Below are 13692 nucleotides of genomic sequence, written 5' to 3' on the forward strand. Positions count from 1 at the left end.
TCCACGACGGTGGGGCACAAGGCAGACACAGCACCCCAAAGCCGTTGAGGTTTACCCTACCATTCCCGCTCTGTTTCCTGTCCCACGGGGTGAAAAAAAAAAAAAAAAACAGCTCCCCAAGGGCTCTAGGAAAGATCTCTAGCGCCACCTACCGACTTGAAACAAGCAGAGGCTCCTGGAGGAGCCAGTGGCCAGCTGGGAAGTTAGCCCACGCCGGGCCTCTGCCGACCAGTAGTCTGAGCCCACAGGGAGAGTGGGCACCCAAAGCCAGGACAGACCAGGCGCGCAGAAGAGTGTGCCTGAGACTGGACACGCAGGGAGTGTGTCCCGCATCACCATTTTAGAACAGGGACATTTCTTCAGTAAAGACTGCCTGCAGAAGGCTCCCTGAGGAGCCAGAGGTGAGCCGGGGAAGTTCGCCCACACCAGAACACCTCTGGCCTGCTGTCCAAGCCCAGAGGGGGAGAGGGAACCCACCGCCGGGGCAGACCAGGAGCACAGGGGAGTGTGTCCCCACATTGGCATTTTAGAACAGGGACCTTTCTTCAGTAAAGACTGCTTGAAACTGACAGATGGCTCCCAGAGGAGCCAGAGGGGAGCAGAGAAGCTCACCCAAGATGCCGGCCAGTCCCAGCAACACATTGTCCCAACGCATACGGCAAATTAGAAAACAGACAGTAGGGAGTAGAAGAACCACACGCAACATAGCAACTCCTCAGGGAAGAAGCACACCACAAAAAGAAAACCAGCCCCCAGATTGCAACGACAGTAACTTGGAAGAACTTCTGAGCCTTCCAGAAAGAGAATTTAAAATTGCCATGATTAAAAAAAACACAGAACTCATAAAGGAAAACAATGATAAGGAAAAAAATAATCAACGATCAGAAGAATGAAATTGAGTCCCTAAAGAGGGAAGTAAAAGAAATGCAGGAGATCAAAGAATTAATGGAAGAACTAAAGATCTGGGAAAAGCAATGAAAGCAGAATAGATAAAATGGAAGAACAAATAAGTTCTCCTAAAGACACAGAAATAAAAAGAACCAAAACAGAAAAGGAAAGAGAAGTATGAAGGAAAAAGAACGAAGAAAGACTTCGGGAACTATCGGACACCATGAGGAAAGGAAATATAAGAGTTATAGGAATACCAGAAAGAGAGGCGAGAGATGTAGGAACAGAGAAAATATTCCAGGAGATAATTGAAGAGAACTTCCCAGATGTGAAGAAGGAGCTGAAAATTGATATCAAGAAGCAAGAAGAACACCAAACTTCCATGACGAAAGGAAAAATACAGCAAGACACATAATAGTGAAGCTCCCAAGAATCCAGGACAAGAAAAAAATAATGAAGCTGACAACAGGGAAGAAACAAATAACATTCAAAGGAAAACCAATCAGGCTGACATCAGACTTCTCTGAAGAAACACTACGGGCAAGGAGAGAGTGGAGGGACATAGTCAACAGACTCCAAGAAAACAGATGTCAACCAAGAATACTCTATCCCGCAAAGCTTTCGTCCTCTATGAAGAAAGAATAAGGACCTTCCCAGACAAACAGAAATTATGGAACTTCATTACCAATAAACCCCCACTCCAAAAAATACTACAAGGAATCCTAAAGCCAGAACCTCAGAGGGACGAATAACAACGAAAGAAGGCAAGGAAAAAAAAAAAGATATTAAAAGAATAAATAAAATCAAAGGAAAGACAAACACAATGGCAAATACAGATGCTAACATATCAATATTAACCCTAAATGTAAATGGACTAAACTCTTCAATAAAAAGACACAAAGTTGCAGCCTGGATTAAGAAACAAAACCCAACCTTTTGCTGTCTCCAGGAAATACATTTAGCTACAAAAGATAAAAATAGACTCAAAGTTAAAGGATGGAAAACAATCCTACAAGCAAATGGACCAAAAAAGAAAGCAGGAACAGCTATACTTATATCAGATAAAACAGATTTCAAACTCAAAAAAATAAAAAGGGATCCCAACAGTCACTACATTATGATCAAAGGGACAATACTTCAAGAAGAAATAACACTAATTAACATATACTCACCAAACGAAGGAGTACCAAAATATATCAGACAACTGTTGTCATCTCTGAAAACAGACATCAGAGAAAACACATACGTAGTGGGAGACTTCAACACACCACTATCAACAATGGATAGATCAACAAGACAAAAAATAAGTAAAGAAACCAAAGCTCTAAATAAGGACCTAGAGCATTTGGGCTTAACAGACATCTATAGAACACTAAACCCCCAAAAAACGGAGTACACATTTTTTTCAACTGCACACAGATCATTCTCCAGGATCGATCACATACTGGGGCACAAGACAAACATCAACAGATACACCAAGATTGAAATCATACCAACCATCTTTTCTGACCATGAAGACATCAAGCTAGAAATAAACCATAAAAAGAAGGCAAGGAACTTTCCTACCTCATGGAGACTAAAAACCACACTACTGGAAGACCACTGGACTAATGAGGAGATCAAAGAGGAAATTAAAAAATTCTTTGAATTGAATGACAAGGAGGACACCAATATCCTAAATGTGTGGGACGCAGCAAAAGCAGTAATAAGAGGAAAATATATAGCAATAGAAGCTCACATCAAGAAACAAGAAAGAACTCAAAGAAACAACCTAATCTCGAAGCTCAAAGATCTAGAAAAAGAACAACAAAAAAACCCCAAAACCAGTAGAAGAAAAGAAATAATAAAAACCAAAGCAGAAATAAATGAAATTGAAACTAAAAAAACAATCCAAAAGATTAATGAAACCAAGAGCAGGTTCTTCGAAAAAAATCAATAAAATAGACAAACCCCTAGCAAGGCTCACAAAGGAAAAAAGGGTTTAGAAAGCACAAATAAACAGGATCAGAAATGAAAGAGGAGAAATCACAATGGACACAGCAGAAATAAAAAGAATAATCAGTAACTACTATGAAGAGTTGTATGGGAACAAGTTCAACAATCTAGAGGAGATGGACAAATTCCTACAACTCTACAATCACCCAAAGCTAGATAAAGAAGAAATAGAGCACCTAAACAGACCAATTACAAGCAGCGAAATTGAAATTGTAATCAAAAACCTCCCCAAAAACAAAAGCCCAGGACCTGATGGATTTACAAGTGAATTCTACCAAACATTCAGAGATGAATTGGTGCCTATCCTTCACAAACTCTTCCAAAAAATTGAGAAGGAAGAGACAATACCAAACACGTTCTATGAAGCCAACATTACACTAATACCAAAACCAAATAAGGACAACACAAAAAAGGAAAACTACAGGCCAATCTCCCTAATGAACACTGATGCAAAAATCCTCAACAAAATTTTAGCTATCAGAATCCAACAATGTATCCATAAGATAATTCACCACGACCAAGTAGGATTCATTCCAGGGACACAAGGATGGTTTAACATCCGAAAATCAATCAACGTTATCCAACAAATCAACAAAAAGAAATATAAAAACCATATGATAATATCAATAGATGCTGAGAAAGCTTTCGACAAAGTGCAACACCCATTCATGATAAAAGCCCTTGAAATTCTTGGGATACAAGGAACATACCTCAACATCATAAAGGCCATCTATGAGAAGCCAACAGCCAGTATTATTCTCAATGGTGAAAAGCTGAAAGCAATTCCATTAAGATCTGGAACAAGACAAGGATGCCCACTCTCACCACTGCTTTTCAATATAATACTGGAAGTCCTAGCCAGAGCAATAAGACAAGAGAAAGACATCCAAGGAATCTAAATAGGAAAAGAAGAAGTCAAACTATCACTATTTGCAGATGATATGATAATATACATAGAGAACCCCAAAAACGCCACAGAAAAACTAATTCAACTCATCAATCAGTTCAGTAAAGTGGCAGGATACAAAATCAACACGCAAAAGTCAGTAGCCTTCCTATACACAAACAATAAATCTGAAGAAGAAGAAATCAAAAAAAAACCATCCCTTTTATTATTGAAACAAAAAAAATCAAATATTTGGGAATAAATCTAACAAAAGAGGTAAAGAACCTATACAAAGAAAACTATAAAACACTGTTAAAAAAAATAGAAGAAGACACAGAGAAATGGAAAGACATCCCCTGCTCATGGATTGGAAGAATAAACATTATTAAAATGGCCATCCTACCAAAAGCAATATACAGATTCAATGCTATTCCAATCAAAATTTCAATGTCATTCTTCAAAGAAATAGAACAATTATTGATGAAATTCATATGGAATCACCAAAAACCCCGAATTGCCAAAGCTCTCCTGAAAAAGAAAGAAGGCAATGGAGGCATCACACTCCCAGACTTCAAACTATACGACAAAGCCATAATCATCAAAACTGCATGGTATTGGAACAAGAACAGACATACAGACCAATGGAATCGAATAGAAAATCCAGAAATAAACCCACAGATTTATGGCCAACTAATCTTTGACAAAGGAGCAAAGACTATGCATTGGAGCAAAGAAAGTTTGTTCAATAAATGGTGCTGGGAAAACTGGGTTGCTACATGCAAACGAATGAAGCTTGACCACTACCTCACACCATACACAAAAATCAACTCAAAATGGATTAAAGAACTAGACATAAGACCTGAAACCATAAAATATATAGAAGGAAATATAGGCGAAACACTATGTGATTTGCACATCAAAGACATCTTTACAGACACATCACCCAAAGCAGTGATAGTGAAGGCAAAGATAAACAGCTGGGACTACATCAAATTAAAGAGCTTCTGCACAGCAAAAGAGACAATAACAAAAACAAGAGAAACCCCACTGACTGGGAGAACATTTTTGCACCCAACACTAATGATAAAGGACTGATCACAAAAATCTGCAAAGAGCTGATGAGACTCAACAACAACAAAGAAAATAACCCAGTCAAAAAATGGGCAGAAGAGCTAAAAAGAAACTTCTCTGAAGAGGAAATGCAAATGGCCAACAGGCATATGAAAAATGTTCAACATCATTGGTAATCAGGGAAATGCAAATCAAAACCACCATGAGATACCATCTTACACCAGTGAGAATGGCACATATTAAAAAAACTAGCAACAACAAATGTTGGCAAGGTTGTGGAGAAAAAGGAACTCTCCTGCACTGTTGGTGGGAGTGCAAACTGGTCCAACCACTATGGAGAGCTGTGTGGAGATTTCTGGACCTCCTAAACATAGAGCTTCCATATGATCCAGCAATTCCACTCCTAGGTATTTACCCAAAGGACACAGAAACATCAATTCCAAAGAGCACCTGCACCCCTATGTTTATAGCAGCACTGTTTACAATAGCTAAGCTTTGGAAACAGCCCAAATGCCCAAAAATAGATGACTGTATCAAGAAGATGTGGTACATATATACCATGGAATATTACTCAGCATTCAAAAAAGATAAACACATGTAATTTGTAGCAACATGGATGGCACTGGAAGGGATCATGCTCAGTGAAATAAGCCATAAAGAAAAAGAAAAATACCGGATGGTCTCACTCATAGCAGGAATCTAGAAAACTTAAATAAGGGACCAGGAAAATGAATAACTATAATAAAGTGAAAATCAAAATCAACAAAAAACTATGAACCAGAGACACTTTTTGGGGGGTGGGGGGCGGGAGGGGAAGGATTGGGGTCAGAATGGGGGGGTTGCTATTGTATGGGGAATATAAAAATAAAATTTATTATAAAAAATATATATATATATAGCATAATGAGTAAGAAAAATAAACTATATAGTATAAAGGTTTATTTTGTCTTACTTCCACAGGAAGAAATTAAATGATAATTAAAGGTACAGAAAAATAAAAACTGTAAAAAAATTAAGTAATTTATAAATTACCTATAGAAAACAAATATAACAACTTACAAATGAGAAGAACAAATAGGAATTCACAGTTACTAAAATGTAATTTACACCTCTAGACATACAAATCACTAACCAAAACCAAATGTATATATCATACTCTATTTGACTTTTGGATAAATTGGCCTACAAGTGATTTCTGCTCTTATGAATGAGATACCAAGGAACTCTGATAGTTACTAATCCAGATGATTGTCCAAAGTTCTTGTGAATAAATCAAGTAAATAAATCAAGCTGTAGAATAATGTATATAACATTGCCACCTTTTTTTTAGGCTTAAGTACTTTATTTTTTAAAATTTATTTTTTTATTTATATTCCTCATACACTTGCAACCCCCTTATTTTGAACCCTACCCCTCCTTTCCCCGCCCCCCAACCCTCATAGAGTGTCTCTGGTTCATAGTTGTTTGTCGATTTTGATATTTTCTTTCTTATAGTTATTCTTTTTCCTGGTCCCTTATTTAAGTTTTCCAGATTCCTGCAATGAATGAGATCATCCGGTATTTTTCTTTTTCTTTCTGGCTTATTTTGCTGAGCATGATCTCTTCCAGCTCCATCCATGTTGCTGCAAATTGCATAACATTGCCACTTTCTGAACGAAACCACCAATCAACAAAATTTTATAATAAAACTAACATCCCTTCAATCCTCAAATGATATATTTGTAACATCATGGAAGTCACTCACAAAACATGTTGAATCTCATTTGAGGGGAAAGAAATGAGGAGAGATCAGTAATGTTTTTCTTTAGTCATGTTTGAACATTTTTTTACCTCTCGCAATGATCATGTTATAATTTTGCAATTGAAAAAAAATAAGAAAAATTTAAATTATTGGAAAAAATAGAATTAACACTAAAGCAGGACAAAGGTTAATTGGCCAGAAGCGTACTCATTAAAAATTAAAATCTAGCTGAGAGTATAAATAAAAAAGCCCTTATTTAAGGGAAATCACCCCCCCAAAATTTGTAATGTTAATGTCCATTTACAAAAGCAAGCCATTGCTAATGTTTAGCAAGATGCTCCTGAATGCATCCTTATGCCAGCAAACAACTCAAACTAACTGAAACTCTTTCTTGGAGCACAAAACTATTCACTGAATTTCCTGCCAGGCAAAATGGGGAATAATGCATGCTTTACACTTTGAGTTGAAATTCCTTATTAAGTCTTTACTTAATTGTATGGAGTTGGGCAATAAATTCCCATGTGCTAAGAACATGTGTTCTATAATGTAGTCATCTATTTTCCCCAGGAAACAGCATTACATTTTCTCTGTGTCCCACAAGTTTAAAAGGAAAAAAGGGAGGCCGAGAGAAAAGGCTAAGTGCAGCACTATCCAAGACTGAGAAAGCTATAAAGGAAACTGTGACCATGATTTTGACAAAATATAATTTATTCTACATAATCATTATTGGAAAAATGTTGATTTATCAGTACATCTCCAACTATTCAAAGAATATTTAAAAACAAAAATTCCTAATTTTCTCATAATAAATCCCCATATTCCCTCTCATATAGTTAACATGTAAGTAAAATTTAACCTCCAATGTGATATTCTTTGAGTTTATCAGTGAGTTATTCAAGTAATAGAGCAGGTAAAAAATTCAAATCTCAACAAGTACTCACTTTTACAGTTTCTTCTGTGTTAAGTTTATTTCCTTTAACTAACAAAATTTGGAAAGGGTTGCTGTTTTCCCAAACATGCTGTAAAAGATGAAATAAATACAAGTATTTTAAGGAAAGACATGATGATTCTATGCAAGCAATGAAATCATCTTATCAGTTATCATAAGTTTTGGAAAAATGACAAAAACAGACCTCTGAACTAACAAACAAAAATTTAAAATTAAGCATCATAACTACTAGCACATAGTATTCATGGTAAAACATAGTTAACATTCCACTACTGCCAAGAGTGATCACTAAACACTATAAACAAATAATATTAAAAGCTCTGGATAAATTAAGAACTGTCCTTTTGAACTAACACAGATAACATTTTAATCATCAAGGAGTAGTTAAAAATACATTAAATGAGCAGCACTATTTACAATAGCTAAGCTTTGGAAACAGCCCAAATGCCCAAAAATAGATGACTGGATCAAGAAGATATAGTACATATACACTATGGAATATTACTCAGCATTCAAAAAAGATAAACACATGCAATTTGCAGCAACATGGATGGCGCTGGAAGGGATCATGCTCAGCGAAATAAGCCAGAAAGAAAAAGAAAAATACCGGATGGTCTCACTCATAGCAGGAATCTAGAAAACTTAAATAAGGGACCAGGAAAATGAATATAAGAAAGTGAAAATCAAAATCAACAAAAAACTATGAACCAGAGACACTTTTAGGGGGGCGGGGGTGGGAGGGGAGGGATTGGGGTCAGAATGGGGGGGGGCTGCAATTGTATGGGGAATATAACAATAAAATTTATTATCTAATAAAAAAAAAAAAACAACAAAAAACTATGAACCAGAGACACTTTTTGGGGGGTGAGGGGGCGGGAGGGGAGGGATTGGGGTCAGAATGGGGCATTTGCAATTATATGGGAGAATATAAAAATAAAATTTATTATTTAAATTAAAAAATAAATAAATAAATAAATAAAGGTCCATGACTTAGGGGCAGTGCTACCCAATAGAAAAATAAAGACAGTCAAAAAAATAAATAAATAAATAATAAACATAAAAATACATTAAATGTTCCAATGGACATAAACTTAAGATAGGCTTTCTATAAAAATACTGCCTTGGGGGAGAGGAGGTATGCACCTCTGGTTCATTTAAGATCTACAGGTTATTGGATTAAGGAGACAGGCAAATTATACCAAAATACTACCATAACAAAGCTATCCAACTTTCTATTAAAATGTCTCAAATTATTTACTTAAGTCTTATATTTAGTTCTAATCTCAAAAATATTTTTTTTGAAAAATTAAAAAAAAATTTATTTGATGACCTTTATTTTACTCTATAAGAACACCCAAAACATAAATGAAATATTTACATTCACATATAATTTGAGTTAGGAAAATGAGCAGTAGTTAGAAAGGTAAGTTTTAATAAGTGGTGATAGCTCTTTGGCAAACATACTTGGTTTTCACAGAAAAAGAAATGAGTAAAATGTATGTGGCAAAAGCATACAACTTAACAAAATCACATGACTTTTTGGGTCTACACATGAAACTTACAGATATAATTCGTGTTTTCTTTGGTGGTAAAGGAAGAGGAATGTTAGATGAATTTCGATTTATGGCAGCCTCGATGGCAATCATTTCCTGTTCATACATCTTCTTGATCTTGCAGCATTCCACAAGTGTGAAATGGGGCAAGGTCCTGTTCATTACACAGTTCCGTATATACTACAGTACCAAGAGAGAATAAAGATTGTCAAGGAAATATGTAAATAACTTCAGGAATAAAATTAAACTGAGCAACACTATACCAAATACACTGTGAAAGTGTATCTTAAATAACAACTTGATATCAAGAATGAAAAACTAAAATCACAACATAAAATAACTACCATTAACTAACTGAATACTTATATCCCTAAGAACTGAGCTAGACAATTCTTATATGTTAATCTTGAACTCTACAAGAAATATTATTCACTGTTTAACAGATCAAAGAAATTAAAATCAGAAGGATTAAATTAAAAATCTAATATCTTTAAAACCTGGATTTGCTCTACCTTTTTGGCAACAAAGTTTCATTTTGAGCAATCAGAAAAGGTGAACATGTTAAAGTACACTGGAGGCCATTTCTTAAGTACTGACCTAGATCTGGTATCTTTTCAGCACAGGATTCTAGGCAATCTCATTGTCTCCTCAGCAAAAACCCACTGGCCAGGGCCTTCCTGGTGGTGCAAGGGATTAAGTCGCAGCACTATGAAGCTATCCACAGCCACTGCAGCACCAGTTTGATGCCAGGCCAGGAAGTGACCCTCATGGCACAGCAGACCTCTCAAGTCTCACCCGCTGCTCCCCTCAGCAGTGTATTTCTTCAGTAGATCCACCTATTCTGCTCCTCACTCTGCCTCTGGTGAATCCTCTTATCCCCCGCACCTCTGGCCTGCACCCTGACTCTTGTATGCATAAATAAATAAATCTTAAAAAACAAACAAACAAACAAACACTAACTGGCCATGTCATCTTAGTTTGATGCTCCATAATACCAAAATGATTCTAGAGGCATATAAGGGTGGTTACTCATTTTATCAAAGATTCCTACAAACTGAATAGAAATCAATGTATTTGTCACAAAAATAAATTTCCTATATATAATGATTCAGTATGGTGCATGCAATTTAGAATCATTAAATATAAATTTTAAAATAAACATTTCCAAAATGACCTATAAGTAGGTATTGTGTGATATTATAATAGAAATGGTCATTCAAAAACTTTTCACTATGAAAGATACATCTTTCCATTTCCTTCCAATTCCTTTGCCTACATTGTGTCTTCTCTCTTATATGACCCTGTCCAAAAATATACACAAAACTTTATCTTTCCTTATAAAAAATTATAGTTTCTGACAAATAATATACCTTTCCCTTGTCTAGGTTAAAAAAAAAATGTTTAAAGAATCAGGAGGCTACTTACATTAAGGCAGAACATGAAGGGAAGAAGGCAGTACTTCTATCTGCCACTAAGCACTTTTCATTTTCCTCTTCCTTTTCATAGGTAAGAGTTCAAGTGCTTACTCTCAGAATGCCACAGCTCCCAAAAATTGTGCAGATATAACTGCTGGTATACCATCTATGTACTAACCTGTAAGAATTAAGGCTTGGGGCCTCCCTGGTGGTGCAATGAGTTAAGACGCAACCTATGAAGCTGTCCGCAGCCTCTGCAGCATGAGTTCAATTCCCCAGCTGGCCAAGGAGCAACCCACATGGCGCAGCAGACCTCTCCTGACCGCCTGCTGCTCCCCTCAGCAGTGTATTTCAGTCAGTCTGCCTGTTCTGTTCCCCACTGTGTTCTGGTGAATCCTCTCACCCCCTGCACCTGTGGCCTGTACCCCAGTTCTTGTATGCATAAATAAATCTTAAAAAAAAAATTAAAGCTACATCAGAAATATGAAAATAAAGATGTGAAATTCCTTTACCTGCTAATAAATCATAGAATTCTTATTCTCAAACAGGTATCATTTTATAATTTTGCCTGTATCCCTCTTGCTTACAACAGAACTAAAAACTAAATCACAAATAAGAGTGATTTAAAGTGCTTTTACAATTCCTGTTAACATTTACTTGTAACTTGACAACCTATTATTATTTATATAATAACCATTTTTTAGTTTCAAAATGCAATCCCAACAAAAATATCTTCAAGTTCCTTGACGGTAATTACAGGATCCTGTTCTTTAAACAGTATGCCTTATGGGGGAAGAGGTGTTGCAAAATAATCTGAAGCACTTCAGTGTCTTGCATAAAGCATATACCCAAAGATGGCATGATTAAAAGAAAGTAACTATCTTAAAGATCAAGAAAGGCTACTGAGGATGGTTAGGTCTAATGATTATATAATTCCTACCATAAATGGTCATAACAAAAACCTGAAAGGGAGATTACACACACAAACACTAGATTGAAAGTGAAAAGTCCTCTAACTCACAATGAAAATTTATTATATTACTTTACCTAGTGAAGTGATAATGACAAATAGGTTTTTATACAATTTATATTGTGACCATTTAATCAAAATATTTTATATTTTACTTTTTTGGAATATTTATGTTTATATGATGGAATAGTAAGTAGTTATAACAAACTATAGTAAGAATTCATAATACTATAGGAAAATAACTAACTCTAAAGCAATCAAAAACATGGCAAAAAAATGTTACCAATAGTTACCTCAGAGTAGGTGGGATTATGGTAATCTAATTTAATTCTGCGTAATTTTCCACCTGTTCCAAATGATCTACTATGGGAACACATTTTTTTTTTTAAGAAACTTAAATTTTTAAACACACACCACACCCTCAGGTAAACTGATAGTTAATACACATACCTGGAATTGAATTAGTGGGTGATCACCAAACACATATTCTACTCTCCCACTGACTTGCAATACATAGTTATCTGGGCTAACTTCATCTTCTTTCCCATGAATAGTCAAACGCTTTTGGATTGCTAATTCATTTATTGTAATAGGATTCATAGAAGGAGATACTTGAAAGCTAAAAACATCCTAAAAAGGGAGTAGAATAACAGAAGCAATTTTATAATTCATGCTGAAAAAAATCACACTTTACATTCATACTTACTACTGCATTATAGACAGTTGTACATAATATTTACATAATATACAATCCTTTATTTGATATTCCTATAAATATTCCTATTTTTTAAATATAAGTAAGTTTCTTTCAAATTTGTTCTGCTAATTTGCAAGTCATCTTACACTATACAGAGTGCTACAGCTCCCATCAGTGAGATTAATATTCAACTAAAGTTTATCATATGGTAGTTTATCATATGCATTTCCCAGTGAGCATATTTTTTTAGATAAGTTACAAAAAAACTGTAGTTGTTCAAATTATATGTTCTCATTGGTAGGAAGAGAGCTATACATTTACCAATTGAAACATAAATGAATGATTCTGTCCAATTTCACACACATGTAAAAAGAACAGAAATTTTAATAAGAAATGAAGAAAAACTTATGGTGGAATAGTATTAAATCTGTTCATCATTAATCCCAAAGGTATAGGTATTAAAGATTACTTAGTAACACCTAAATTCTCTAGCAAAATAATTTCCCTTCATATGACCATATACCAAAGACAAAGGAATGCTCACTACATCCCCCAAAGCAGCCCACTGCTACACTGGACAACTGTGACTGTTAGAAAATGTTTCATAGGGCCTCCCCTGGTGGCGCAGGAGGTTGAGCGCCACACTGTGAAGCTGTCCGCAGCCTCTGCAGTTCCGGTTCGATCTCAGCCAGGAGGCAAGAGTCCCACATGGTGCAGCAGACCACTTCCCGCTTCTGACGCACCCGCTGCTCCCCTCAGCAGTGTATTTCGTCAGTCTGCCTGTTCTGTTCCCCACTCTGTCTCTGGTGAATCCTCTCACCCTCCCATGCATCTGGCCTGTACCCTGGTTCTTGTATAAATAAATAAATAAATAAATAAATAAATAAATAAATAAATAAATAAATAAATCTTTTAAAAAAAGAAAATGTTTTATATAGGCCTGAAACTGATGTCACAATATGTTTCTCTCCATTTCAACCAAGTTATCTCAAATTTGAACTTTGTAAAGCTAAACTTACTGAGTATTCTGATCTATTTTCTCCAGGATTTTTACCATTTTTCTTTTGTATTTTCCATGTATGTTTATGCCATATGCATCAAAGCCCACAAGCTAAAATCTATAGACTCATTTGACAAGTCATAAATCTCTCCTTTCCTCCCCAACTTCACTTCCCAATAAGATGCCAATGATCTTGTATCTTAATAGGCTGCCAATCAATCATCTTCTATCTCCAGTACCACTCTTCTGCTTCAGAGATTTTTTTATATCTCCCCTAAAGAGCAACAGTTTCTTATTTGATCTCCCTATCACTTGTATTATCCACATCAACACTAAATTTCATTTAGTTTAGCAAATAGTCTATCTTTTTTGTAAAGAAAATCATGATGAGATATGGCACACTTTCTAACATAAAACAAATGGTCATATTCTTCTCAAGCAATGCTACCCGAAAGAACTTTACTAAATAATGGAAATATTCTATTCTGTGCTAATACAATAGCCACCATCCACAAGTGACTCATGAA

At 35.6% G+C, this 13692-nt stretch overlaps 1 protein-coding gene across 1 annotated transcript in view; it reads right to left on the reverse strand.

The window, feature by feature from the left end:
* Window positions 1-13692, reverse strand: part of PIK3CB (phosphatidylinositol-4,5-bisphosphate 3-kinase catalytic subunit beta) — a gene marked incomplete at its 5' end in the record, with an annotated part of 72997 nt that overhangs the window by 45716 nt on the left and 13589 nt on the right. Inside the window, 3 exons of the mRNA XM_084232607.1 lie at window positions 7523-7600; window positions 9093-9263; window positions 11919-12098. Of these exons, the coding sequence (XP_084088733.1) occupies window positions 7523-7600; window positions 9093-9263; window positions 11919-12098 (429 nt within the window). The remainder of the gene's footprint in view (window positions 1-7522; window positions 7601-9092; window positions 9264-11918; window positions 12099-13692) is intronic.

The sequence above is a fragment of the Talpa europaea genome (assembly GCF_964194135.1).
Source record: "Talpa europaea genome assembly, chromosome: 4".
Lineage (NCBI taxonomy): Eukaryota > Metazoa > Chordata > Mammalia > Eulipotyphla > Talpidae > Talpa > Talpa europaea.